Source organism: Pantherophis guttatus, chromosome 6, assembly GCF_059756535.1.
Source record: "Pantherophis guttatus breed Tessera chromosome 6, ASM5975653v1, whole genome shotgun sequence".
Classification (NCBI taxonomy): Eukaryota; Metazoa; Chordata; class Lepidosauria; order Squamata; family Colubridae; genus Pantherophis; species Pantherophis guttatus.
This window is the reverse complement of record NC_142068.1, coordinates 90177933-90205225: the sequence shown is the minus strand read 5'-3', so window position 1 is coordinate 90205225 and position 27293 is coordinate 90177933. Positions and strand designations below refer to the sequence as shown.

The 27293-nt window shown below is 43.2% G+C and overlaps 1 protein-coding gene across 4 annotated transcripts in view; it reads right to left on the bottom strand.

Annotated features, from left to right (window-relative positions):
* Positions 1 to 13776: 13776 nt before the first annotated feature.
* The window catches only part of DLG5 (discs large MAGUK scaffold protein 5), a 153011-nt gene continuing 139494 nt past the window's right edge, over positions 13777 to 27293 (bottom strand). For all 4 annotated transcript variants that reach the window (XM_060694127.2, XM_034424002.3, XM_034424001.3 and 1 more), the window contains 3 exons: positions 24229 to 24338; positions 21534 to 21643; positions 13777 to 15573 (listed from right to left, as the gene is read on the bottom strand). In XM_060694127.2, coding sequence (XP_060550110.2) covers positions 15470 to 15573; positions 21534 to 21643; positions 24229 to 24338 — 324 coding nt within the window. In that variant the 3' untranslated portion in view covers positions 13777 to 15469. The remainder of the gene's footprint in view (positions 15574 to 21533; positions 21644 to 24228; positions 24339 to 27293) is intronic.

Below are 27293 nucleotides of genomic sequence, written 5' to 3'. Positions count from 1 at the left end.
AGGTTAAAAGTCTGAGCTTCAACTTCAACACGTTGCTCATTGTTGTTGTTGATGTCGTGTCCGACCCATCGCGACCCCATGGACAACGTTCCTCCAGGCCTTCCTGTCCTCTACCATCCTCTGGAGTCCATTTAAGCTCACGCCAACTGCTTCAGTGACTCCATCCAGCCACCCCGTTCTCTGCCGTCCCCTTCTTCTTTGGCCCTCAATCTTTCCCAGCATGAGGCTCTTCTCCAGGGAGTCCTTCCTTCTCATTAGGTGGCCAAAGTATTTGAGTTAGGTTGTTCATTAGGCAAACAAAATCTTGAGGGTTTTTTTCCGTTCTAATCAACACCGCAACTCATCAGGGCCCCAGAAATGGACTGTTTTGAGGGAATGAAAAGGAAGAGTCCAACTATTCCTTAAATGGCAAAAAAAAAAAAAAAAAAAAAAAAAAAGCTGCCACGGAGTTCAGCAAAATATCAAAGTATGCCGTTATGAAAGTATGCTGGAAATTCACGAGATCTCACCCCCTCAAACTGGCTGAATCTCAAGTTTATCTTCATAAAGGTATGACTATAAAAGGAAAGAATTCAGTGACAAACTCTGCGTTCATATTAGTCAGGGGTGGTTGTTTTTTTTCCATCACAAAGCACCAGTCAACACAGAGGACTAGTGTACCGTTGCCTAGGTTTTGGATAACAGTAAATTCTTTCCAAATACAGTTATTAATTTATGGGTGAGCCAAGAACTACAGAGAGGTAGCCAGTTTTAAAAAAATGAAGAACGCCAACTTTATACTTTTCCTGGCCAGGAGAGAAATTATTGGGGGGAAACGGGATGAAGAATCTCGTTAGCCCTTCTGAAATCTACTGAGTTCAACAACACATCCGTGTAAAGCTTATATTTTAAATCAATAGTTTTGTCTCCAGCTGTGGCCAAGGTCTAGATGATTCATGCATCAAGACATAAAAATAGCAGCTTTTTCCTGCTTGTTTGTCCTTAAAAGCTAGAATTCCGAAGTTAATAGTATGGAAGCTCAATTGCTTAATAGGTGTTAACAAATCTGCCCTAATATCTATCTATCTATCTATCTATCTATCTATCTATCTATCTATCTATCTATTATCTATCTATCTATCTATCTATCTATCTATCTATCTATCTATCTATCTACCTATCTATCTCTATCTCTATCTCTATCTCTACCTATATATTAGCTAGTTTCTTTTCAAGATGAATATCTAGGGGAGCCAAAAGGATTTTGAGCAGAGCTGCAGCCATCTAACATTGCTTTGATCCAGTGGTGAAATTCAATTTTTTTTATTACCGGTTCTGTGGGTGTGGCTTGGTGGGTATGGAAGGGGAAGGATACTGCAAAATCTCCATTCCCACCCAACTCCAGGGGAAGGATATTGCAAAATCTCCATTCCCTCCCCACTCCTGGGAGAAGGAAATTGCAAAATCTCCATTCCCACCCCACTCTGGGGCCAGCCAGAGGGGGTATTTGCCTGTTCTCCAAACTACTCAAAATTTCTGCTGCCGGTTCTCTGAACTGCTCAAAATGTCCACTACCGGTTCTGCAGAACCTGTCAGAACCTGCTGAATAGCACCCCTGCTTTGGTCTGTCTATGGAGATTCTCAGTCATCCAAGTCATGGTTGTCCCAAAGGTGCTTTTTCAAAAGGCAACTGGACTTTGCTTTGGCTTGAAGAGGTTTCTCTTCTCATCCAAGAAGCTTCTTCAGTTCTGAATGAATGAATGGTGGAGGTACAGAAGGAATTCTATCTTTCACCTTTCCATCCTTCCTTCCACCCTCCACCATTCAGTCAACTAAAGAAGCTTCTTGGATGAGAAGAGAAGCATCTTCAAAGAAAAACAAAGTCCAGTGCCTTTTGAAAAAGCACCTTTGCTCGATTCCTATTTTTAAAAAGTTCATAGGTCTCACCCAGAACTAGCATTGAGACAACACGCTTCACCAGACCAGGTAGAGACCTACCAGTTTGATTCATGCAGTGTAAATGTGGGTAGAATTAAACTGAATTATGATTTGTGTGTGTGTGATTTTAGCATCTTCTCGAACCCCAGCCCACTTGGGAATGTCCTGCTTAAGATGAAGGCTCTAGAAAGCCTGCTAGATTCCCCAGAAGATTCTAGAAAACTGCCAATTAAGCCATCCCTAGTGTACTGATAATGGTTAATATGAATGAAATAATGAAAAGGCTTTGATCTGGCATCATGATTTCCCCCGTGTAATCCATATTAAAAGCCCAGGAGAAAGATCCTGGTCAGCAGTTGATTCCTCATCCAAGAAAGAAAACAAGGAAAGGAAGAGAATGAGAAAGGAAAGGAAAGGGGAAGAAAAAAGGGAATGAGGAAGAAAAGGGGAAGAAAAAAGGGAATGAGAAAGAAAAGGGGAAGAAAAAGGAAGGGAATGAGAAAGGGAAGGGAAGGAAAGGAAAGGGGAAGAAAAAGGAAGGGAATGAGAAAGTAAAGGAAAGGGGAAGAAAAGGGAAAGGAATGAGAAAGGAAAGGAAAGGGGAAGAAAAAGGGGAATGAGAAAGAAAAGGGGAAGAAAAAAGGGAATGAGAAAGAAAAGGGGAAGAAAAAGGAAGGGAATGAGAAAGGGAAGGGAAGGGAAGGAAAGGAAAGGAAAGGGGAAGAAAAAGGAAGGGAATGAGAAAGTAAAGGAAAGGGGAAGAAAAAGGAAAGGAATGAGAAAGGAAAGGGGAAGAAAAAAGGGAATGAGGAAGAAAAGGGGAAGAAAAAAGGGAATGAGCAAGAAAAGGGGAAGAAAAAGGAAAGGAATGAGAAAAGGAAGGGAAAGGAAAGGAAGGATATGAAAGGGAAAGGGAAAGAAAAAGGAAGGGAAGGGAAAGAAAAAGGAAGGGAATGAGAAAGGAAAGGAGAAGAAAAAAGAATGAGAAAAGAAAGGGGAAGAAAAAGGAAGGAAATGAGGAAGGGAAGGGAAAAAAAGGAAGGGAATGAGAAAGGGAAAGGAAGGAAAGGAAAGGAAAAAGATTTCTGCCTTAACTAGTTGAAGATAAGCTTCAAATTGATAATGATCCAGTAACTGACATTTTTAACTAAGATTTGAAATCTTGTTAAAGGATTCTTTGAGGAAATTTTGTTTTCGATGGTAGTGAGCTTGTAGGTGCCAAACAGCTAGACTAAGAGTCCCCAGGATGGAGCTAAGATTTCTGCTAGCTACCATCCATCTTGCAGCAGAAGGCAGCTTTAAAAAAATCTATGATGATAGAACATCGTTATCATTTAGCCCATACCAAGAGCCTTAGTATCTTTAATTATTTTTTATTAAACTTATCAAGTTATAAAATACAAGTGAAAATAAAGATAGCAGGGAAGGAAGAGGAAAGGAGGAAGAGAGGAAGGGGGGAGGAAAGGGAGAAAAAAAGGGGGGGAAATCTTTAACTTCCAACTCTTTTCAGTGCAATAGAATAAAGTAAATAATATTAAAGCCTCAACTTTTTTTTACTTTTGCATACTTAGTATATACTGGCCACTTCAATGCCAACAAACCTATCTAATCAGCAAATCCCAAAGTCAAGGGTTTCATTGTGTTCTGTTCTGTCTCAAGCACAAAATCTAGAAGATTTGTTTCCAAGCAGAAACGAAATTGGATGGATGATGTCTTTGATTAAAGCAGTTAATTTGGCCCTCTCTGCTGGCCCTCATCAGGTTTTCCAGCCATTCTTTCCATTGTGAGGATTAGTGTTGTCTTTTTCATTTTTTGCACAGAGAACATTCTCGGTGCTGTCAACATACAGTATATAATAAAGTTCCATATTTTTATTTATTTTCAAATTTCAGCTTAATGGCCCTACTGGTCAGGAGCAGGGTTAGAGATATCTGTACCATAGGTTCAGTGGTGGGATTCAAATTATTTTACTACTGGTTCTGTGGGTGTGGCTTGGTGGGCGTGGTGTGGCTTGGTGGGTGTGGCTTGATGGGCATGGCAGGGGAAGGATACTGCAAAATCTTCATTCTCACCCCACTCCAGGGGGAAGGATATTGCAAAATCTCCATTCCCACCCCGCTCTGGGACCAACCAGAGGTGGCATTTGCTGGTTCTCCAAACTACTCAAAATTTCCGCTACTGGTTCTCCAGAACCTGTCAGAACCTGCTGGATTTCACCCCTGGTTTTAGCCTCCAGTCCCCTAATCATCTTTGTTGCTCTTCTCTGCACCCTTTCTAGAGTATCAACTTCTTTGTTATATCGTGGCAACCAAAACTGGATGCAATGTTCTAAGTGTGGCCTTACCAAGGCATTATAAATTGGTATTAAGACTTCGCATGATCTCGATTCTAATCCACACCGGCCAGAGCATAGAAAGACTCAAAGAAGTAGTGTGAGATTGGAAGATGTGGAGAGATCTGGCCCATAGAATCGTCAAAGAGTGGACAAGACTGAATGAATAACATCATCATGATAACAGTGTTCCGATATCTCAGGGGCTGCCACAAAGAAGAGGGAGTCAAGCTATTCTCCAAAGCACCAGAAGGCAGGACAAGAAGCAATGGGTGGAAACTAATCAAGGAAAGAAGCAACCTAGAATGAAGGAGAAATTTCCTGACAGTTAGAACAATTAGTCAGTGGAACAACTTGCCTCCAGAAGATGTGAATGCTCCAACACTGGAAGTTTTTAAGAGTTGGATAACCATTTGTCTGAAGTGGTGTAGGGTTTCCTGCCTAAGCACGGGGTTGGACTAGAAGACCTCCAAAATCCCTTCCAACTTATTCTATTCTATTCTATTCTATTCTATTCTATTCTATTCTATTCTATTCTATTCTATTCTATTCTATTCTATTCTATTCTATTCTATTCTATCCTATCCTATCCTATCCTATCCTATCCTATCCTATCCTATCCTCATCCTCATCCTCATCCTCATCATACCCCTCTCAAGCCTCAGAACCCAATTCTTGCCATTTCCTCAAATTTTTAACATCCGCCTCAGAACAAGGCTACCCATAACATTAACGTGATCACTCAAAGGCTATGAAATCACAAGTGGGTGTAATTTGGAGACCTTCATTTTTCTGGCTACACTTGAGCTATTCATGCCAGGCCTTAGAAAGCACCTCTACATTTCTTATCCAGCTGCCCGGCTTCTAATTAAAGACGTGAGCCCAGAGCCCAAACTCAAGTCAAAGCAGCTCATGTCTTTATATTTTATCTCGGCTTCCCCCCCCCCAACATCCCCTCGCTCATTAATTTTCCACCCAAATGTGAGGGCTGCACTTCCTGCACACATTTAGCGATGCTTCACAGCCTCGGAACCTAATTGCTATCATTAGAAAAGCTTTCTACAACGCAACTGTCGTTTGGTCACTGCAATTTCCTTTCGGTTCCAGGCTGCTAGCTAAACCCTGGGATTCCCTCCTTCCTGTCCTTGGCACAATCTTGTTTCTCAAAAAAACTTCCTGGGTACCCAATTAAGCCACTCAGTGCATTAGAAGCCGGGGGGGGGATTCTTCCATTTGCAAGAAAACGAGATAGGCTTAAGCGTGCTCCCTCCTCCCAGCGAATATCTCTGTTTGAGTCTCATTGGCATTCATGCTGGGAAAATCCATTCCATTCAAATGCCCTTTTCTGTAGAGTCTTCGCGGTACAATTGTTGTCTTTATCATTGTCGTTGGCTATGATGACATGTATTCCTTCTGCTGAGACATCATGTGGTCGATTTGTGCCCATTGTGTGTGATTCCTTTTGTTTGGGTTTGAGTTAATGAAGTTAATTTTGCTTTGTCCTGTCCCTCCCTGTTGCTGTCTGCACGATCATATCCAATCTTTATATTTTGAGGCAGGCATTGGACTCCGGTCTAAAGGAAATTTGGGATTCTCGGAACCTGGGAAGGCGAATAAAAGTCTACTACCCGAGAAACAAGCCTTTAGACCAGAGGTGGGGAATGATGGCCCTTTGATGATTTGTGGACTTCAACTCCCAGAATTCCTGAGACAACCATGCTCAACCCTAACCCTAACTCTAACCTTACCCTAACCCATGCTGGCTCAGGAATTCTGGGAGTTGAAGTCCACAAGTCATAAAGGGTCCATTGTTCCCCCATCCCTGCTTTAGACAGTCCAGATTTGAAGCTAGGTATCCAAATAATGGATCTACCACAGTGGTGGGATTCAGATGGTTCGGGCCAGATTGGGTGAACCGGTAGTTAAATTGTTGGCTGGCCCCGCCCTTCCCTGGAGTCCCCACATGCCCCCACATTTTGGCTCCCAGCTAAGTGCAGGGAGGCCTACTAGGCCCAAAATGGGGTGAGGGGGTATGTGGCACGGCCCCCCGTGGCCCATTTTTGCTCCCAGGAGGCTGTAGGGAGGCCTACTAGGCCCAAAATGGGGCACAGGGGGGGCGGCGTGTCCCCCCCCACGGCCCATTTTTGCTTCCAGAGGGGTGCAGGAGGCCAAGTGCCACCTGTCACACCCCATGGCCACACCCATCATGGCCACGCCCACCCAGCTGGTCATTAGGGCAGAGAACCGGTTGTTAAATTATTTGAATCCCACCACTGATCTACTGTACCACATTAATATGTAATCTTGAGGGATGCATATATGCATTCAGACCCGTGCACATCCTCCTAGCTCAGACATACAAGAAATCTCTAGTTTCTCCGTTTGTCTCATGATTGCTGCTGAAAACTGTAAGGACCCTACGACCAAAAATGTTCCGTTAAAGATTTGTACCATTTTGTTTATTTTATGACCTTGGCTAATGTTGAAAAGCTATCAAGGTTGGATGTGGGTGAGAAGAGTTGTGCTTATCCTGAAAGAGACTTTCTCTTGGTCTCTGATCCTCATTCTGTAGCTGTCCAGTCTCTTCTTAAAAGCTTAAAAGCTTCCTGTGATTAAGCATCCACAACTTCTGGAGGCAAGCTTAATTATCCTCACTGTTAGGAAGTTTCTCCTTAATTCCAGGTTGTTTCTCTCCTTGAGTAGCTTCCATCTGTTGTTCCTTTGTCCTGCCTTCTGGTACTTTGGAAAATAGACTGGTCCCCCTCTTCTTTGTGGCAGCCCCTCAAATTCTGGAAGACTGCTGTCATGTCACCCCTAGACTTTCTTTTCACTAGACTGGCCATACCCCAATCCCTTCCCTTATCACCTCTTTATCCATCTCATTTTGTTTTCCCATTCCCTCTTTCTTTTTCCATCTCTCCCTTCCCCCTCCCTCTGAGCCCTAGCTCCCATTTCATGTTTATTTGTTTTTTTAGCTCTTTCCCCCTTAAAGATGACAATGGATATGAATGTGTGTACTTGTGTGTTAAAACCTCCTGGGCCTTTTAATGCTGTGCTGTCTAATGAGATTTGTAAATACGATAAACGTCTACAAGCAACGTGACACCAGCTTGTACCCTCCGTGTAGCATATTTGTGCTCTTTCGTGAAGCTGAGATGCTGGCATTCACAGGAGGGTGCCAAAACGCAAGAACTATTAATAATTGCTTTAAGATTTAATAATTAGGGATAGAGTCATGCCTGAAATGAGGACGGCTTCAGAGGAAAAAAAAAATGTCAGCGCTGAATCGCAAAAGCGAAGTCAAAACAGATTTATCTCTTAATGATGAGCCTCTCTTGAACCATCTGATGAAATTGGAGACAAGGCAAGCCTAGTCTAACCAGGATCTCGGGAGAACATCTTTGGCAACCTGTCTACAACTTTTTTTTAAAAAAATGAAAGACATGACTGAACCCACTCGGTTTGGTCCACGAAGGAACTTTGTTTTTGGTGTCTATTGTTGTTGTTTTAGTTGCGAAGTCCAACCCATCGTGACCCCATGGAAAAGGTTCCTCCAGGCCTTCCTGTCCTCTACCATCCATCTAAGATCACCCCAACTGCTTCAGTGACTCCATCCAGCCACCTCATTCTCTGTTATCCCCTTCTTCTTTTGCCCTCAGTCGTTCCCAGCATTAGGTTCTTCTCTAGTGAGTCCTTCCTTCTCATTAGGTGGCCAAAATATTTGAGTTTCATCTTCAGGATCTGGCCTCCTAAAGAGCATTCAGGGTTGATCTCCTCTAGGACTGACCCGTTTCTTCGCCTTGCAGTCCAAGGGACTCGCAGGAGTCTTCTCCAGCACCAGAGTTCAAAGGCCTCAATTCCTTGGCACTCAGCCTTCCTTATGGACCAACTTTTACTGCCATACATTCAGCGGTGGGATTCAGCCAGTTCGCACCACTTCGGGAGAACCGGTTGTTAACATTCTGAGGAGTTTGGTGAACTAGTTGTTGGAAGAAATCATTAGGGCAGAGAACCGGTTGTTAAATTATTTGAATCCTACCACTTTTTAGTATGCTTTGGTGTCTGTGGCGCATAGCAAAGTTACAGATTGACATTTTTCTGGAGGAAGAAACTTGAAGAGGAGGCAGAAAGATTTCCCATAAAGAAGTCCACGTTTATTCAACATCACCTATTCTAATCAGGATCTCAGGAGAACATCTTTGGCAATTTTTTTAAAGACAAAAGACATGACTGAACCCACTGTGCTTGGCCCACAAAAGGAAACAACAGCAGAATTTCCTTTAACTTTAGTTTTGGTGCTTGTTCCTACTGGGTATCCTTCCTGAAGAAATTAGTAAGGAAAATATTTATTTGATTATACATGTAATAACAGCTGCAAGGATTGTTTATGCTCAGAATTGGAAAGTAGAGAAAATACCTTCGGAAGAAGAAGTAATAAAAAAAATCTTAAAATTGTGCAGAAATGAATAGATTAATTTTGATGATTAAGGATAAGGAAGAGTCAGAATATTTTAAGATATGGAACTATTTTTCTCACTGGTTGGAAGAGACATATAAATGATTAACTTTATAACTATGTTTAAAAATGTGATGATTAGAATATTGTTTTAGTGATGAATTGGTATAATGGACTGGATAAAGATCAAGACAGAAGAAACTCATAGAAGAAGAAGAACAACTGTGGAAGATAACACCGAGATGTCACAGGGAAGGAATAACTGATGCATTAAATGTTTGTTTGTCTAAAAAATAAAAATAAAAACGTTAGTTTTGGTGCATAGGAAAGTTACAGATGGACCTTTTTTCTGATGGAAGAAACTTGCAGATGGACCTTTGTCTGGAGGAAGAAACTTGAAGGTGACACCAAAAGATTTCTGCTGAGTTTTCCCATCAAGAAGTCCAAGTTTATTCAACATCGCCTATTCTAACCAGGATCTCAGGAGAACATCTTTGGCCAACTGTCTACAACTTTATTTTTAAAGATGAACAACATGACTGAACCCACTTTGTTGGGTCCATGAAGGCCAACAAACAGAAGAAGACTCAGAATTTCCTTTGTTTTTGGTGTCTGTGGTGCATAGCGAAGTTGCAGATGGACCTTTTTCTGGACGAAGAAACTTGAAGAGGAGGCAGAAAGATTTCTGCTGATTTTTCTCACCAAGAAGTCCCCTGAAGCAAGGAGATTAGGAGCCCTTCAATCTCAGAGTAATCTGAGAGGGCCAAACGGGGTTACTGCTGTACAACTGTTGTTACCCTGCTGATACAGGTAGTCCTCGGCTTACGATTGCAGTCGAGCCCAAAATTTCTGTTGTTAAGTGTGACGTTTGTTAAGCCGATTCTGCCCCGTTTCACGATCTTTCTGGGCACCGTTGTTAAGTGAATCACCGCAGTTGTTAAAAGTTAGTAACCCGGTTGTTAAGCGAATCTGGCTTCCCCCTTGACTTTGCTTGTTAGAAGGTCGCAAGAGGGGGATCGCGTGACACCCCCCCCCCCCGAGGACACTGCAACCATCATTTTGAACAGTCACTAAATGAACTGTTGTACGTCGAGGACTGTCTGTAATGAGGTTGCTTTATTTTTTTTAAACAAATGATGTAGAAAACAGTCGAGTGTTGCCTTTCCCCAGATATACTTGTTTTCTATATTTTGAAGGAAAAATACAGCTCCTATAGTCATAACGATCCCTTCCTCTTGACTAAATCATCTTTTATTTAATCCACCCAGCCACAATAATTTTCTTTCTCTGTAAAGCCCCCCCAGTGCCTTCTCTCCTTTCAGTCATTCAAATCAGGATTTTTATCTGCTCAGTTCCTGCTCGACTTTGGACTTCCTCCAAATGAATGGTCACCTCAGCTGTCTTTCTCCATGTATTCCCTAATTTATTTATTTATTTATTTATTTATTATTATATTTCTATACCGCCTTTCTCCCATAGGACTCAAGGCGGTGTACAGTCAAGAAAAATATAGACACACAAACATCATAAAATTGCTAATTAAAATTATTACTTAGTTTGGTCAATTAAATAAAACCCAGAATTAGATAACATTTAAAAAATCATTCATATGTTCGTATGTTTAGCCCCGCCTGTTGGAACATCAGGGTCTTGAGGGCACGGCAGAAAGCACGGAGATCAGGGATATTCCGTATCTCCGGGGGCAATTCATTCCAAAGGGTTGGAGCCCCCACAGAGAAGGCCCTCCCCCTGGGAGTTGCCAGTCGACATAATTTGACTGACGGTACCCTGAGTAGTCCCTCCCTGTGAGAATGAACTGGTCGGTGGGAGGCTATTGGTGGCAAAAGACGGTCTCGTAGGTACCCAGGTCCTAAGCCATGGAGCGCTTTAAAGGTGATAACCAGGGCCGGATTTTCCTATAGGCTAACTAGGCTTCAGCCTAGGGCCTCAAGATCAAGAGGGGCCTACATTCCCTACATTCAAATTGTTAGCAAAATTAAAATTACACTTTCACTATAGGTGAAAGGGCCTCATAAGTGGAATAGCCTAGGGCCTCTTTTCATCTAAATCCGGCCCTGGTGATAACTAACACCTTGAATCGCACCGGGAAGACCACCGGGAGCCAGTGCAGGTCGCGTAGGAGAGGTGTTACATGGGCGTAACGAGTGCGCCCATAATCACCTGCGCGGCTACGTTCTGGACCAGTTGGAGCCTCCGAGTGCTTTTCAAGGGGAGCCCCATGTAGAGAGCATTACAGTAGTCCATACGGGAGGTGACGAGGGCATGAGTGACCATGCGCAAGGCGTCCTGATCCAGAAAGGGACGCAACTGGCGGATCAGGCGAACCTGATAAAAGGCACCCCTGGCCATCACCATTGGATCCAACCTTGACGTCCTCTCCTTCCTCCTCTTCGTTTTTTCCCCTCCTCTCCAGAAGAGTTAAAAGGGAGAAAGTGGGTGTACTTGAGAGTTTGCCATGCTAATTAAAACTACTGTGCTGAATTAATGGTAATCCCATAAAACCCTCTGTCCCTTAAGTCTTAACCTGAATTTTCAACTCATTTCTGCTTGAAGATCTCTTTCCCACGGTAACTCAACCATCAACTTCAATGAACAATTCTGACAGCTCACAATTGAGTTCAGTCAAAAACTGCTCCTCTCTCTCTCTCTCTGAGAGAGGGGAGCGGGGAGGGAGGGGGAGGGGGAGAGAGAGAGAAAAGGCCAAGCTACCAGTAGATGGCCATAAAGTTTTCTCTATCCCTTCGCTACCATCTATCATAGTTTAGATTTTTCGAATCCAAATATACTGGGCCTAGACATATTAGGATTTTTGTTGTGTTTGTATATTGTTTTAGATCACTAGATGAAAAACAGCAAGATAGATAGATAGATAGAGATAATTAGATAGATGATATAGATTATAGATTATAGATATAATTAGATAGATGATAGATAGATAGATAGATAGATAGATAGATAGATAGATAGATAGAGATAGATAGATAGATAGATAGATAGATAGATAGATAGATAGATAGATACCGTGTTTCCCCGAAAATAGGATCTCCCTGGATAATAAGCCCTCCCCCAAAAATAAGCCCTCCCCAAAATATTTAAGTGCATGCGCTGCTGGTCCCCACCATTTCTTCTGGTTAGGGTTAGGGAGATAGAGCTGGAAATCAGGTAAAATGGCATGAGGAGACCCGTCTTGCTCCACGTGCCCCAAAATAATAAGACCTCCCCAAAAATAAGGCCAAGCGCTTATTTCGGGGTACAAAAAAATATAAGACAAGGTCTTATTTTGGGGGAAACACGGTAGATAGATAGATTTGTGTGTGTATTATATGTATATGGAAATATTGTCTTGACAAAGGGAAAGATTCACAAGTAGAAATCTTTGGAAGCAAACTTTTTGTTCAAAAGCCGGTCTGTGCAACAATATGCTTGTACAGATATTGAAAAGTCTGCCATCTAATGGGTCAAAGCAATGAGGCTCGCACTGGGATTGCAAGTTCCTAGAAGTGAAGAGCAGGGAATGCCTGCTTTATTTCTTTGTTAGTTTGTTAGTTGTTAGTTTGTTCAGACTCTCCATGGGAATGCGCCTTCAGAGCAGTGGTGGGTTGCTCCCGGTTCACACCGGTTCAGAAGAACCGGTTGTAGCGGCGGTGGAAGGCTTCGCTCACGCGCCCGGAAGTCATCAAATATGCTCTGCGCATGTGCGAGCGAACCGGTAGCAAAGGTAAGTAAAAACCCACCACTGCTAGAGAGGCAAAACCTTCCAAAATGATTTGGATGATGGATGGTGTGTGTGTGTGTGTGTATTCCTCTAACGTCTTCCTACGAAGCACAATCGCTTGCAAGTGTCGTGCCTTGTTTCCCAGTCCTGCCCAGGATGCCTCATTTAAAAACAAAACAAAACCCAGAAACGATACCAGACTTTAGGATTCTCCAGCAAAGATCAAACAACACTTCTGAAGAACAATTACAGGCTAGCAGTCCTACTCGATTTGCAGGTTCTTAGCAGTAGCACACAGGATCGGGAAAAAAAAAATGTAGACCGACAACCGAGTCATCTTGCATCAAACTTACCCATTTGTAATAAAGAGAAAAAGAATTGCAGCCCAAATGTAGGAGGAGGAAAGACAGAACCTGAGGGTGGAGTCAAGAGAGTAATCAGCCTGGAATTATTGTGTTCCCACAAGCGATCCAAGCCCAACCTCTCTTGAATTCTGTTGACTCTTATCTAGCGTCAAATTAGGGCTGACCGTTCGTTGAATAGATTCTTGTGTATAAACATGAGTAATAAATCAGCTTAGCTGGAGCTTAAGCTGTGTGGTCCTGATTCTTCACACCCGACATTAACTTATCTGGTCCTTTTTTCAAAACTCAGTTTTGTTGTTCTAAGATTCCTCAAACTTTAGGAAAGTATTTTCCTTACCTGAGCCAGTTCTGATTCCAGAACTTTCTTTTTTGCTTCCTATGAAACAAATGTAAAGGGCACGGTGGCTCAGTGGCTAAGATGCTGAGCTTGTCAATCGAAAGGTCGGCAGTTCAGCGGTTCGAATCCCTAGTGCCGCGTAACAGGGTGAGCTCCCGTTACTTGTCCCAGCTTCTGCCAACCTTTGAAAGCATGTAAAAAGTGCAAGTAGAAAAATAGGGACCACTTTGGTGGGAAGGTAACAGTGTTCCGTGCACCTTTGGCGGTTAGTCATGCCGGCCACATGACCATGGAAACGTCTTCAGACAGAGCTGGCTCCTCGGCTTTGAAACGGAGATGAGCACCACTCCCTAGAGTCGGGAACAACTAGCACATATGTGCGAGGGGAACCTTTACCTTTTATGAAACAAATGGGTTTTCTGCTTATTGCTGATATTGTGTTTTGACTGAGAACCTTGTTGGTCATCTGTTATTGTGTTACTTTATGCGGAGATATGTGGCTACATAAATCATAAACTGCCCATAGTTGCTGGGACAGCGAGATGAGGGGCACATAAATTTAATAAATACACTGAAATAAAATAAAAAAGAGACTCAACTGTAAGGGAGCAACAAATACCCGTACCCTTCAAATTATAGAAATTGACCTTTATTTAACACAATACTTAAGTTTCTTTTATTTTTGTTTTGATATAAAGTGACATTTTTAGTACAGAAAAGTTACTGCTGGAACAGTATTGGTTCCTTTCATCGTACCGTAGTCCGTCTCAAGCCTCTCTCCTTTTAAAAAAAAGAAAATAGAACTGCTGTCCCTCAACTTATAAACAATATTTCCACTCCGCGTGTATTATATAACCTTTCTACATTTTTCTTTTTTTTGTTGTTCCTTTCTCTCTGGTATTCAGAACTACAAAACAGTATCTGTAAAACAGAAGGTATAATTTCCAACCAAGTGCTGCTTTCGAGTCATTGTGCAAGAAAAATCCCTTTTTAAAAAAAATTAATGCAAATAAAAAAGGGAAAAGAAACCCCCCTCAAAACTGGAAGGCAAGCCCACAGAACAAAAAAAAAAAAAAATTTTTTTTTTCTCCCCTATCTAATGAAATGTTAGGAACGTTCGCCGCAAATGCAGCTCTAAAGAAAACTTTAGCAATCAAGGTACAGTACCTACAAAACACGACATGCAATTATTTCATGAAGGAAAAAAAATATAATAAAATGACGGTTGGGGGTGGGGTGGGGAAAGAAAGTCCTAATTTTTTTTAAAAAAAGAGAAAGGGAAGATGAAAAGGCAATATACAGTAGAGATCGATACAGGCAGGAAATATGAATTCTAACGAATTAAAAAAAAAAACATACACCTGTTTTTTTTTTCCCCCAACAGTGGTAAAACTAACAGTCATAGACGAAACTAGAAGCTTTCAGGTCCCTAAAACTGAACTGTGTTTCTAATTAAATAAAAAAAAATCCCTATGGCTATTTTACTCCAACTTTCACCAATGTCAGTGTCCATCCCCGTTGTGTAAACTATCTACACCTAGTAACATAAACAGTCTAGCCCTAAATTATAACCCCTTTTGATTTATGGTTTTAACGCGAGGTACGAACTCAATTCTTAAAAAGAGACAAGGAGCACACTGGGTACATCATGATATTTAAATAGCAAAATTCATGCATAAAATAAACCAGTAACTTTGGACAAAGAACACGGGACGTATACACGTACACAGAGACAGACAGACAGAGACACACAGTGGCCTGACCCATGGAGGAATTTTTTTCCCCCTGTCAAGTACCTGTGGGGGGAAGCCCTCAAAATCCATGCATGTCATCCTGACATAAAATGGCTGCTCTTGAAGGATCCACACTTCAAGAAGAGAGTCCTTCTCACACCGTTGTCATGGGGGTGCCTGGGAGGGTGGGTTAAAGGGAGGGCAGCGGAGAACCTCAAAAGAAATTATTATTTTTTAAAAAAAATTCAAGTAAACACAAACCCAAAATCTTGGGGAGAAGGGCAAAAGGTTTTGTAAACGTAATCTAAAGGATTTCTTTCCATTTTTCTCGCAGTGTCTTCGGGGTTTTTTTTTTTCTTTTTTTCTTTTCTGAAAAAAGGACTCTTGGATTTGATCGTCCACGCCGAGACAAAAATGAGAAGAATTCTGCTGTCAGTAATGCATCACTCCTTTCCAAACACGCCTCGCGGATAACGTTGCTCGTGATGCTTTCGAACCTACCGCATAGGTAACTACAACAAATGGACATCCCCCTGTCAGCTGCTTAGGTACAATCTGTTGCAAAAGTTAACAGTATTTTTCATGGCATCGATCTAGGGGGGCCCAGCAGGAATCCACAGGACTTTGTTCTGCTCTTGATCCACTGTGGTCATGATTTGAGTGCAAATGACGGAAAGGGGTCCTCCTTGGACGACGCCTGAGGAGAGAAGAAGACAAGTCATCCGTCTTTATTTGCCAACCAGGAGAAGCGCACAAGCGCTAGGCCTTGACTCACGATGGAGTCCAAAATGTCTCTTCTGTAACAAGTTGTTCCCACATTCCTATGGGGTTACCTCCAAGCATTTTCCACTTGATTTCCACCAAAAGCATCTTTCTCTCAATCTCTCCCCCACTCTCTCTCAATCTCTCTCTCTGTCAATCTTTCATTCCCTTCTCAATCTGTCTCTCTTTCAGTCTCAATCTCTCTCTCAATCTCTTTCTTTCACTGTCTCTCTCAATCTCTCCCCTCAATCTCAATATCACTCCCTTCTCAATCTCTTTCAGACTCAATCTCTCTCTCAATCTCTCCCTCTCTCAATCTCAATCTCTCTGATTCTCTCTCTCTCTTTCAATCTCCCCTCCTCAATCTCTCAATTTCAGTCTCTCTCTCTCACTTCCTTCTCAATCTCTCTCACACACACTTTCTCTCTCTGACTCTCTCTCAATCTCTCTCTCTCTGTGTCAATCTCTCACTCCCTTCTCAATCTGTCTCTCTTTCAGTCTCAATCTCTCTCTCAATCTCTCTTTCACTGTGTCTCTCTCAATATCTCTCTGTCTCTCAATCTCAGTATCTCTCTCTCACTTCTCAATCTCTCTCTCTCTCTCTCTCTCTCTCTCTCACACACACACACACTGTCCATCTTTCTCTCTGTCAATCTCTCTGTCAATCTCTCACTCCCTTCTCAAGCTCCCTGTCAATCTCTCTCTCTCTCCCTCTCCCTCTCCCTCCCTCCCCCCCTCTCTCTCTGGGCAGGGGGTTGGACTAGAAGACCTCCATGGTTCCTTCCAGCTCTGTGATTCTAAGTATTTTATCACTGTATTTTCTTTTTATCTATTTAATCTTCCATCGTATTTTATTTTTGTTTTATAGTTTTCCTATGGTGGTAACCGGTGAAGCATTCAAAGCACAGATTTGCTTGTCCACACCCTGAAAAAAATGAATCAGCTAAAATCAGATCGAGCAAGAACGTCTTATGCAACGTTTTAATTCCGTGTAACTGAGCGTATAAGCATCATATTCTAAGCACCTCATCAGCACCTTCCTAAATCAGCCACTCCGACTCCTGGGTTTTTAATAGAACATTTCTTAAGCAAGCCTCTGCGACCTTATTTTTAAAGTTATCTGAATGGCTTAATTAACTCCCCCAGAGATCAAAACATGGCATGAGAAAGAAGAAGAAGAAAAAAAAGGGCAGGCAGATAAAAAGGAAAAAAAAAAGTTAAATGGTGGACAGCTATGCATACAGCCAAATTTAAATAAATAAAAAGCACAAGCAAAAATAATAATAATAACCAAGTTCCACAATGAAAACTCCCTAAGACCACTTTTATTTTTTCTCACTGAGCTTCCTGGGAGCTATTTTTAGCAACAGCGAGTGATAAAATTTGCACATTAAATTTAAATAGGGTTTGAAGGATGCGGTTACAGAACAGCAAACTCTCGCTTTGGCAAGGGAGCAATATACAAGAGAGGATGGCTGTAGCAACAAAATACTGTTAATTGACATACAGGAAAAACATAAAAGGTATATATATAATAAAATACATAAAAAGATTTCAACAGTTTCTTTAACGAAGTACATTTATCTGATGGCATTTTCAATAGTCATTTATTGCACAAGGAGATACCGGGAGGAAAGTTAAGGAAACATTTCAGATGTGCTATTTCCAAAGGTCCATTTAAAAAAATATGTACGCATATCCTGTTTCCCCAAAAATAAGACATCCCCTGATAATAAGCCCAATTGGGCTTTTGAGTGCATGTGCTAAAATAAGCTCCCACTGAAAATAAGCCCTCCCTGAAAATATTTAAATGCAGAGCTGGAAATCAGGTAAGATGGCAAGAGGAGCCCCATCTTGCTCCACACGCCCCAAAATAATAAGACCTCCCCGAAAATAAGGCCAAGCGCTTATTTCGGGGTTCAAAAAAAATAAAATACAGGGTCTTATTTTCGGGAAAACATGGTAGTTGGTACACTATGCAGGGTGTGCCTGAAAGCTAATTATGGGTAGTCCTCAACTTACAACCATAACCGAGAAGAAAATTTATGTTGCTAAGTGTTTAACGTTTATTAAGTGAGGTTTGCTCCGTATTGCAAACTTTTCTCGCCACATTTGTTAAGTGAATTGATGCAGTTCTTAAATTAGTAACCTGGTTGTTAAGTGAATCTGATTTCCTCCATGCTTGTCGGAAGGTCGCAAAAGGGGATCATGTGACAAACCCCGCCTGCCCCGGGGACACTGCAACCGTCATAAATGTGAGTCAGTTATCAAGCATCCGTATATAAATCATGTGACCCTGGGGATGCTGCAAAGGGCCGTAAGTGTGAAAAATGGTCGTAAGTCATAACTTTTTCAGTGCCGTCGTAACTTTGAATGGTCATTAAGTGAACTGTTGTAAATCGAGCGCTACCTGTGCTTTTCTTTCATTTGCATTCTGCTCTGCTGTTACGACTTGCAATGTTAAGGGTTAACTTTAAAAAAAAAAAAAGATATTTTGGCAGCTTGTTCTTCTGAAGAAATAACAAAAGAGACCTGCAAATTCCAGATATAAAACCTGGAAGGAACAATGAGTTAAATTGCAGAAATGAGATGGGATTGCAAAGTAGAAATAGTGCTTTACACTTCAGTCTTAGGCTAAATTGCCTTTGTGAATGATAAGTTATGTAATTTATGGTAAGATCTGACCACACAGTAAAATGCTATTTAACCCGCAGTTCAGAATGTTCTTAATAAAACATTTTTTGCCATCCCATATCAGCGTATTTCTACAAGCAATAAAACAATACGTTAACTTATTGGTTACATAAGCAACTTATACTTTTGGCCTGGATGATTGAAACTTCATGATTTATTTACATGACTTCTGCCGATGTTACGCTGTTCACCTGAGACCTAGCATCTCCTCCACTCAAAAGTTCTGTCTGACCATTTTCTTGGAGGTTATGAACTTCATTTCAAACTAGAAAACATTAACTGAAATGTCTCCTATAAAAACATTACTGAATATTTGTCATTCCCTTATATAACAAGTCCGTCTCCCCCCCCCCCCGCAGCTAAATTTCTGAATCTGACCGGACACTGGTAAGATCTCATATTAGGAATTACCTAGTGGCAATAAAAGCAGCGAAATGTAACTATTTTGCTGCTCTTATTGCGTCATCAGATAATCGCCCGGCCGCCCTGTTTAGGGTGACCCGCTCCCTGCTCCACCAGGAAGCGTGGGAGGACCCCTTGGAGGGTAGAGCCGAGGATTTTGTTCAGTATCTGTATGACAAAATCACTCAGATTCGGGAAGATCTGGACTCCGACTGGGTAGTCTCAGGGGGAGGGACTGGGGCAGGTCTTGAGAATGTTATCTGGGATGAGTTTGATCCTGTGACCCCTGAGGACGTGGACAGGATTCTGGGTAGACTGAACGCGACCACCTGTTTATTGGACCCATGTCCCTCCTGGTTAGTGCTGGCTTCTCGGGAGGTGACACGAGGCTGGTTCCAGGGGATTATAAATGCTTCGTTGGGTGAGGGTGTCTTTCCTGCCGCCTTGAAAGAGGCGGTGGTGAGGCCTCTCCTCAAGAAGCCTCCCCTGGACCCGGCAATGTTGGTAAATTATCGTCCGGTCTCCAACCTTCGTTTTGTGGCGAAGGTTGTTGAGAGTGTGGTTGCGCAACAGCTCCCCCAGCACCTGGATGAAACGACGTATCTGGATCCGTTCCAGTCGGGCTTCAGGCCCGGGTACAGCACGGAAACGGCATTGGTCGCGTTGGTTGATGATCTCTGGAGGGCTCGGGACAGGGGGTGCTCCTCTGTCCTGGTCCTGTTAGATCTCTCAGCGGCTTTTGATACCATCGACCATGGTATCATGCTGCACCGGTTGGAAGAGTTGGGGGTGGGAGGCACTGTGTTGCGGTGGTTCTCCTCCTTTCTCTCTGACCGGTCGCAGTCTGTGTTGACAGGGGGACAGAGGTCGACCCCGAGGCCCCTCATATGTGGGGTGCCGCAAGGGTCGGTCCTCTCGCCTCTCCTGTTCAGTTGCCGCTGGGCGAGATCATCCATGGTTTCGGGGTGGAGTACCATCAGTACGCTGACGACACCCAGCTGTACATCTCCACCCCGGATCACCCCAACGATGCCCTTGAAGTGATGTCCCGGTGCCTGGAGGCCGTACGGATCTGGATGGGGAGGAACAGGCTCAGGCTCAACCCATCCAAGACCGAGTGGCTGTGGTTTCCGACGTCCCGATATAGGCAGTTGACGCCATCACTGACTATTGGGGGCGAATCATTGGCCCCCACGGAGAGGGCTCGCAACTTGGGCGTCCTCCTGGATTCACGGCTGTCTTTAGAAGAGCACTTGACGGCCGTGACCGGGAGGATTTTTCATCAGGTTCGCCTGATTCGCCAGTTGCGTCCCTTTCTGGATCGGGACTCGTTACGCACGGTCACTCATGCCCTCGTCACCTCCCGCCTGGACTATTGTAATGCTCTCTACATGGGGCTCCCCTTGAGGAGCACCCGGAGGCTCCAACTGGCGCAGAGTGCGGCCGCGCGGGTGGTAATGGGAGCGACGTGGCGCTCCCATGTGACACCTCTCCTGCGCGAGCTGCACTGGCTCCCGGTGGTCTTCCGGGTGCGCTTCAAGGTTTTGGTTACCACCTTTAAAGCGCTCCATGGCTTAGGACCTGGTTATCTACGGGACCGCCTACTACCACCAATAGCCTCCCACCGGCCAGTACGCTCTCATAGAGAGGGACTCCTCTGGGTGCCGTCAGCCAAACAATGTCGGCTGGCGACCCCTAGGGGGAGAGCCTTCTCTGTGGGGGCACCTACCGTCTGGAATGAGCTCCCCCTGGAGATATGGAGGATCCCGGATCTGCGCACCTTCCGCCGCGCTGTGAAGACCTTTTTATTCCAGCAGGCGGGCTTGGCCTAATCTCTTCCCTTTTAAATATGTAAATTTTAATCTGTTTTTAAATTATTGGGGTGTTTTAATCTGTCTGGGCCAAAATAATTTAATTTGATTTTATCTGGTTTTTAAATTTTTTATGTCTATGTTATTTTATTGTTTGGCTGTTCACCGCCCTGAGTCCTTCGGGAGTAGGGCGGTATACAAATCGAAAAAATAAAAAAAATAAATAATAAATAAATTCTTCATTCACAGAGAGACATACTGTAGAACCAACTCGGTCAGGGGGTAAAGATGGGTACAATGGCAATTGAATACCCAAAGGTACTTTTTTAAAAAAGGCAACTGGACTGTTTTTGAGGAAGAAGGAGGAGGAGAAGGAGGAGAAGGAGGAAAAGAAGAAGAAGAAAAAGAAAAGAAGAAGAGGAGGAGGAGGAAGAAGAAGAAGAAGAGGAGGGGAAGAAGATGAAGAGGAGAAGAAGGAAGAGGAGAAGAAGAAGAAGAAGGAAGAAGAGGAGGAGGAGAAGATGAAAAAGAGGAGGAGGAGGAAGAGAAAGAAGGACGAGAAGAAATGAAGAGGAGGAGGAGAAAAAGAAGGAGGAAAAGAAGGAGAAGGAAGAGGAGGAAGAGGAGAAGAAGAGCAGGAGGAGGAGGAGGAGGAGGAGGAGGAGGAGGAGGAGGAGGAGGAGGAGAAGAAGAAGAAGAAGAAGAAGAAGAAGAAGAAGAAGAAGAAGAAGAAGAAGAAGAAGAAGAAGAAGAAGAAGAAGAAGAAGAAGAAGAAGAAGAAGAAGAAGAAGAAGAAGAAGAAAGTTGCTCCATGGGACAGAAGTGGTTTGTCTTTCCTGCCGATTTCATTGTAATTTTTCAAAGGAAACCGACGACGTGAAGTGCAACTCCCTGAAAAGCCTCTTGGTTCCTACCCCCTTTTTGGCCGAGGAGGAGCAACGGAACACTCTGCTTCGTTCCGCAGCGTCTTGTTTTCTTAAATACCAACCTGTGAAATACTTGCTATATTCCTGTTCTATCTTCTGAGCCGTCTCAAATTGCTCTTTGGAATGTTTCTGCGTCACCTTGTCTTTCAAGAAGACGGGATCTTTTTGCTCTCTGGAAGACACAAATACGGACATATCCATCGCTCTCCTATTCAATGAGATAGAACAGACCCATGAAAGACCATAGGGAGCCCAACAGATTTACAGCAACAGCTGATGCAAGGATGTGAGGAGAGCGCCCTCTAGTGCCCACGGAAGGAACAACAAGGACTTTTCAACGGCCAAGCAATCTGCTCTCATTGGCAGGGCACCGGTAGGCCTCGACTTACGACCACAATTGCGCCCAAACTTTCTGTTGCTAAGCAAGACGGTTGCTAGATGAGTTTTGCCCCATTTTACAACCTTTCTTGCCCCAGTCGTTAAGTGAATCACTGCAGTTGTGAAGATAGGAACATGGTCGTTAAGCGAATCTGGCTTCCTCATTGACTTGGCTTGTCTGAGGGTCACAAAATGAGACCACAGGGGCATTGCAACCGTCACAAATACATGCCGGTTGCCAAGGGTCTGAATTCTTATCAGGTGACCATGGGGATGCTGCAACGGTCGTAAGAGTGAAAAATGATCAGAAGTCACTTATTTCAGTGTGGTTGTAGCTTTGAATGGCCACTAAACCAATGGTTGTAAGCTGAGGACTACCTGTATCGGGTCTACGACAACTCACCACAGGACAAGAGTTACACTAATATCAAAGAAACGGTGGGATAAAATCATTAAAGAAAGGAAGCCGAAGGAGGGAGAAAATGAAATGTGATTGACAAAAATTAAAATAATGTTTAATTATTTGAAATCGTTAAATTGCATTGTTGGACTGAGTTGTCCCATGGTGAGTTGTCCTGCAGTAAGTTGGCTGTAGTTGAGTTGGCCATGCCAAGTTGGCCATGGCGACTTGTCCCATCCTGACTTTATCCACCCCTAGTTCATAAACAATATATTATGTCTATAGTTCCTAACTGCTAAACCAGGGGTGAAATGCTCCCGGTTCGGACCGGATCGCCCGATCCGGTAGCGATGGAGGCGGGTGGTTCGGAGAACCAGTAGCAAAAATCCCTGCCCATTGCCCAGCTGAGCCGCACAATCATTAGAGGCTTTTTTTTTATTTTTAAAAGCATTTTTTTTACCACCTCTTTGGCCGAAAAAATACTTTTAGAAGTAAAAAAAAAAAGCCCCTGATGATCGCAAGACTCAGCTGGGATCATCAGAGGCTTTTTTTAAAAGAAAGAAAGCCTCTGCCAATCAGGCAAGTCAGCTGGGATTGTCAGAGGCTTTAAAAGCATTTTTTTATAACCTCTTCAGCCGAAGAGGAAAATGGTTTTAAAAGTTTAAAAAAACAAAAAAAAGTTGGCCATGCCCACTCATATTACACCCCCCCACCAAGTCACACCCACAGAAGCGTTAGTAACAAATTTTACATTTCACCACTGTGCTAAACCCTCTTCTTTTTTTAACAAGTGTTATTAGAAAACATAGAGCCTGGTGGAGCAATGGACTAAAGCACTGTTAAGTAGCACTTAGCTGCCAGCTGCCTGCAATTACTGCAAGTTCAAATCTCACCAGGCTCAAGGTTGACTCAGCCTTCCATCCTTCCGAGGTAGGTAAAATGAGGACCCGGATTGTGGGGGCAATAAGCTGACTTTGTATAAAAAAAGAACACCGCTTATGGGGGGCCAAAAGTCCTACTAAGCAAGTATATACAAAAGTATGAAGGCTATTGCTTAACGCATTGTAAGCTGCCCTGAGTCTCCGGAGAAAGGCGGCATATAAATCGAATGAATGAATGAATGAATGAATGAAGGAAGGAAGGAAGGAAGGAACGAACAAACAAACAAACAAACAAACAAACAAACAAACAAACAAACAAACACTTAAATCTTTGCTCCCCAAATCTGCATGCTCTATCGGGATTTTGCTAGCTTCTGGACCTTAGCAGCACAGCCAAAGCGTGCAAAAGGTCAAGTTTGCTGGAACTTAATTCATCCTGGCTTGCCCTTCCTGGGCTCAAGCCAGTTTTCTCCTCTTGGATGTATACGCAACATGAATCAAGACATGGACACCAAAGACGAAGCACTGATGAGGAGCGATCCAGAGGTGGGTTTCACATAATTTAACAACCGGCTCGCCTAGTGCAGAACCGAAAATGTGAGTGTTTGCGTGCGTTTGCGGTTTTTGTTTTTTTTTTACTTTTAAAAGCATTTTTTCTACAACCTCTTCGGCCGAAGAGGTTGTTTTTAAAAAATGCTTTCAAAAGGCTCTGACAATCCCAGCTGAGTTGTCTGATCGTCAGAGGCTTTTTTCTTTCTTTTAAAAGCAACATTGATGAGCAATATTTTATCTTAACTGGGTTCGTGTCAAGAATTACCTGTCCTAATGGGCACCTGCAGTTTCGTTCATTCTGGCAAAGGTTTATGATTGATTAGGCATGTTTCTTATGACATGCGATACACAATGAACACGAACGCTCAGCTTAATTCAGTTGGCTTCAAGTGAAGCTTAGCAGAAGGAATTGTTAGGAACAACCCTACACACTGCACTGGAATGCAAGCAAGAGTCTTAATCGGTTTAAAAAACAACAACAAAAAACTGAGGATTGGTGAGGAGAAGGAGAAAGATAAACTGTACGACGCCATACTTTGCACTTACTTGATCTGCTTGGCATTTTTGTAGCGAACGAAGATGACTATTGGGTAGATGTGAATGCTGTGCAGCCGCTCGATGGCGTGAGGTGCGATGTCCAAGAGACAGTGACAATCCTAAGAAAGGAACAAGACAGGCCTCGGGTTGGTTATTCAAGGCGCTACGATGATGTCCGTTCAGCAGTCTTAACGAAGAATTCTGCAAGGGCTGATCTGTATAATGAGTCCCATATTGGAGCAGAGGGTTGGCTCAACAGAAGGTTGCCTATTGCTCTACGGTAAATCCAAAACCAACTTACCTATTGCTCCCTCTCCTCTCTCCCTTTCCTCTTCCTCCCCTCCCTCCTCTCTTCTCTCCCCTCCTCTCCTTCTCCTCTCTCCCTTCCTTTCCTCTCCTTTTCCCTCCCTTCCTTTCCTCTCCCTCTCCCCTTTCTTTCCTCCCCTCCCTCTCCCTCCCCTTATCTCCCTCTCCTCTCTCTCCCCGCCTTTCCCCTCCATTCCTCTCCTCTCCCATCCCTCTCCCATCTCCTTCTCCTCTCTCCCTTCCTTTCCTCTCCTTTCCCCTCCCTTCCTTTCCTCTCCCTCTCCCCTTTCTCTCCTCCCCTCCCCTCTTCTCCCTCTCCTCTCCCCTCCTTTCCCCTCCATTCCTCTCCTCTCCCACTCCCTCTCCCGTCTCCCTCTCCTCTCTCCCTTCCTTTCCTCTCCTTTCCCCTCCCTTCCTTTCTTCTCCCTCTCCCCTTTCTCTCCTCTCCTTTCCCCTCCCCTCTTCTCCCAATCCCCTTCTCTCCTCTCTCCCCTCCTCTTTCCCCTCCTCTCCTTTCCCCTCCCCCTCCCTCTCCTCTCCCCTCCTTTCCCCTCCCCCTCCCTCTCCTCTCTTCTCTTTGCCTGCCTATTCCTGGATCCCAGAACTACTGACTCCTCTTTTCTCTCACTAGCAGTTCCTAACTCATTTCTGCCCCAGCTCATCGACAGTAAATATTCTCTGTATCCACCAACTTGTGCCTTTATCCCAAGTGTGAAAAAGGACAGCATCAATTTTCTGGTTCTAACATCAATTACTAAGTATAATGATTTATGGATCTGGTCTGGAAATTTTGCAGATTTTGGGGGGGTCATTTCCTCCTCGTCCTCCACCTTCATTTACTGCAATTATATATGTAACATTATTAGTTGGGTTTTTTTGTTTCACTCCATTAGTATCAATTTAAAGGAACTCCAATATTCGTATTGGCTGTTATTATTTTAATTATTAATTATATTATTATTATTATTCTTTTATTCATTAAACATGAAACTCAGGCAACTGAACATTTAAGAACGAATCACAAATATCTAAATGTTCAGTTGAACAAGTTTCATGTTTAATGAATAAGAGAGAGAATAATAATATAATTAATAATTAAAATAATAACAGCCAATATGAATATTATTATTGTTGTTGTTGTTGTTCCTGTTCCTGCAGCCTGATATTCATAACTTTGATCTAATATTATTGTAGTCCTAGTCTATCATATTTCTTAGGAATAAAGTAGAAGGGACAAAGTAGTGATATTTCAATTTATTTTTTAAATGTATAATTAGACTTTTATCCAGTGGTGAAATCCAATTTTTTTTTACTACCAGTTCTGTGGGCATGGCTTGGTGGGCATGGCAGGGGAAGGATATTGCAAAATCTCCATTCCCACCCCACTCTGGGGCCAGCCAGAGGTAGTATCTGCCGGTTCTCCAAACTGCTCAAAATTTCCGCTACCGGTTCTCCAGAACCTGTCAGAACCAGCTGGATTTCACCCTTGCTTTCATCCCATCTTCACTTTTGGTCAACTCAAGGGGCCATAGGAACCTAATGCTCCTGAGATCTACTCTCCCCACAACAGTCAACCTGTGAAGTGAATTGAGCTGAGAGAGGGTGAAGATCCCACAAGTTTCTATGCTTAGAAGGATGAGAACCCCAGATTTCTATTCCTAGCCCTGGCCCTTAGTTACTACACCAAAGTGGTTTTAGTTTTATTTGATTTGTATACCGCCCTACTCCCGAAGGACTCAGGGCGATGAACAGCCACAGGATAAAAAACATAAATACAAAATTTAAAACTGAATAAAATCGAATTAAACAATTTGGCCGAAGACAGATTTAAAACACCCCAATAAATTAAAAACGAATTAAAATTTACATTTTAAAAAGGGAAAAAAGGGAAACAGTTAGGGCAGGCCAGCCTGATGGAATCAAAAGGTCTTGAGAGCGCGGCAGAAGGTGCGTAGATCCGGGATCCTCCATATCTCCGGGGGGAGCTCATTCCAGATAGTAGGTGCCCCCACAGAGAAGGCTCTCCCCCTGGGGGCCGCCAGTCAATATTGTTTGGCCGTTGGCCAAACAATGTCAACTGTTTGAATTGTTTTCCAGTAGCAATGGGTATCTATTTATATCAACATCATAACCAGAGGGATGGATCTGGCTTTACATCAGAACCTATGCTCACTTTAACAGTGAGCCAGTTGAAAACTGTCTATGGTAATAAAAGGACAAAAGAACAAAGAGAGAAGTAACTTAGAACTAAGGAGAAATTTCCCAATAAGTGAAAACAATCAGTGGAATGACTTGCCTCCAGAAGTTGTGGGTGCTTTGTCACTGGAGGTTTTTAAGAAGAGACTGGACAGTCACTTGTCTGAAATGAAATAGGGTCTCCTGCTTGAGCAGGGGGCTGGACTAGAAGATCTCTAAGGTCCCTTCCAACTCTGTTATTCTGTTCTATTCTGATGGGAAGATGACGTAAAGTAAAGAAACAGATTCACCCATAATCTAAGTTGTGATTGGACCACATCTGAACTGACGTAGCCATTCTATCATGATAGAACATATAGCACAGAATGAAAGTGTTGGGAAGGACCTTGGAACTCTTGAAAGAGTGGAGTGGAGTGGAGTGGAGTGGAGTGGAGTGGAGTGGAGTGGAGTGGAGTGGAGTGGAGTAAAGTAGAGAATGGAATTGAGTAGAATATGGAGTGAGTGGAGTGGAGTGGAGTGGAGTAGAGAATGGAATAGAGTAGAACAGAGTAGAGAATGGAATAGAGTAGAGT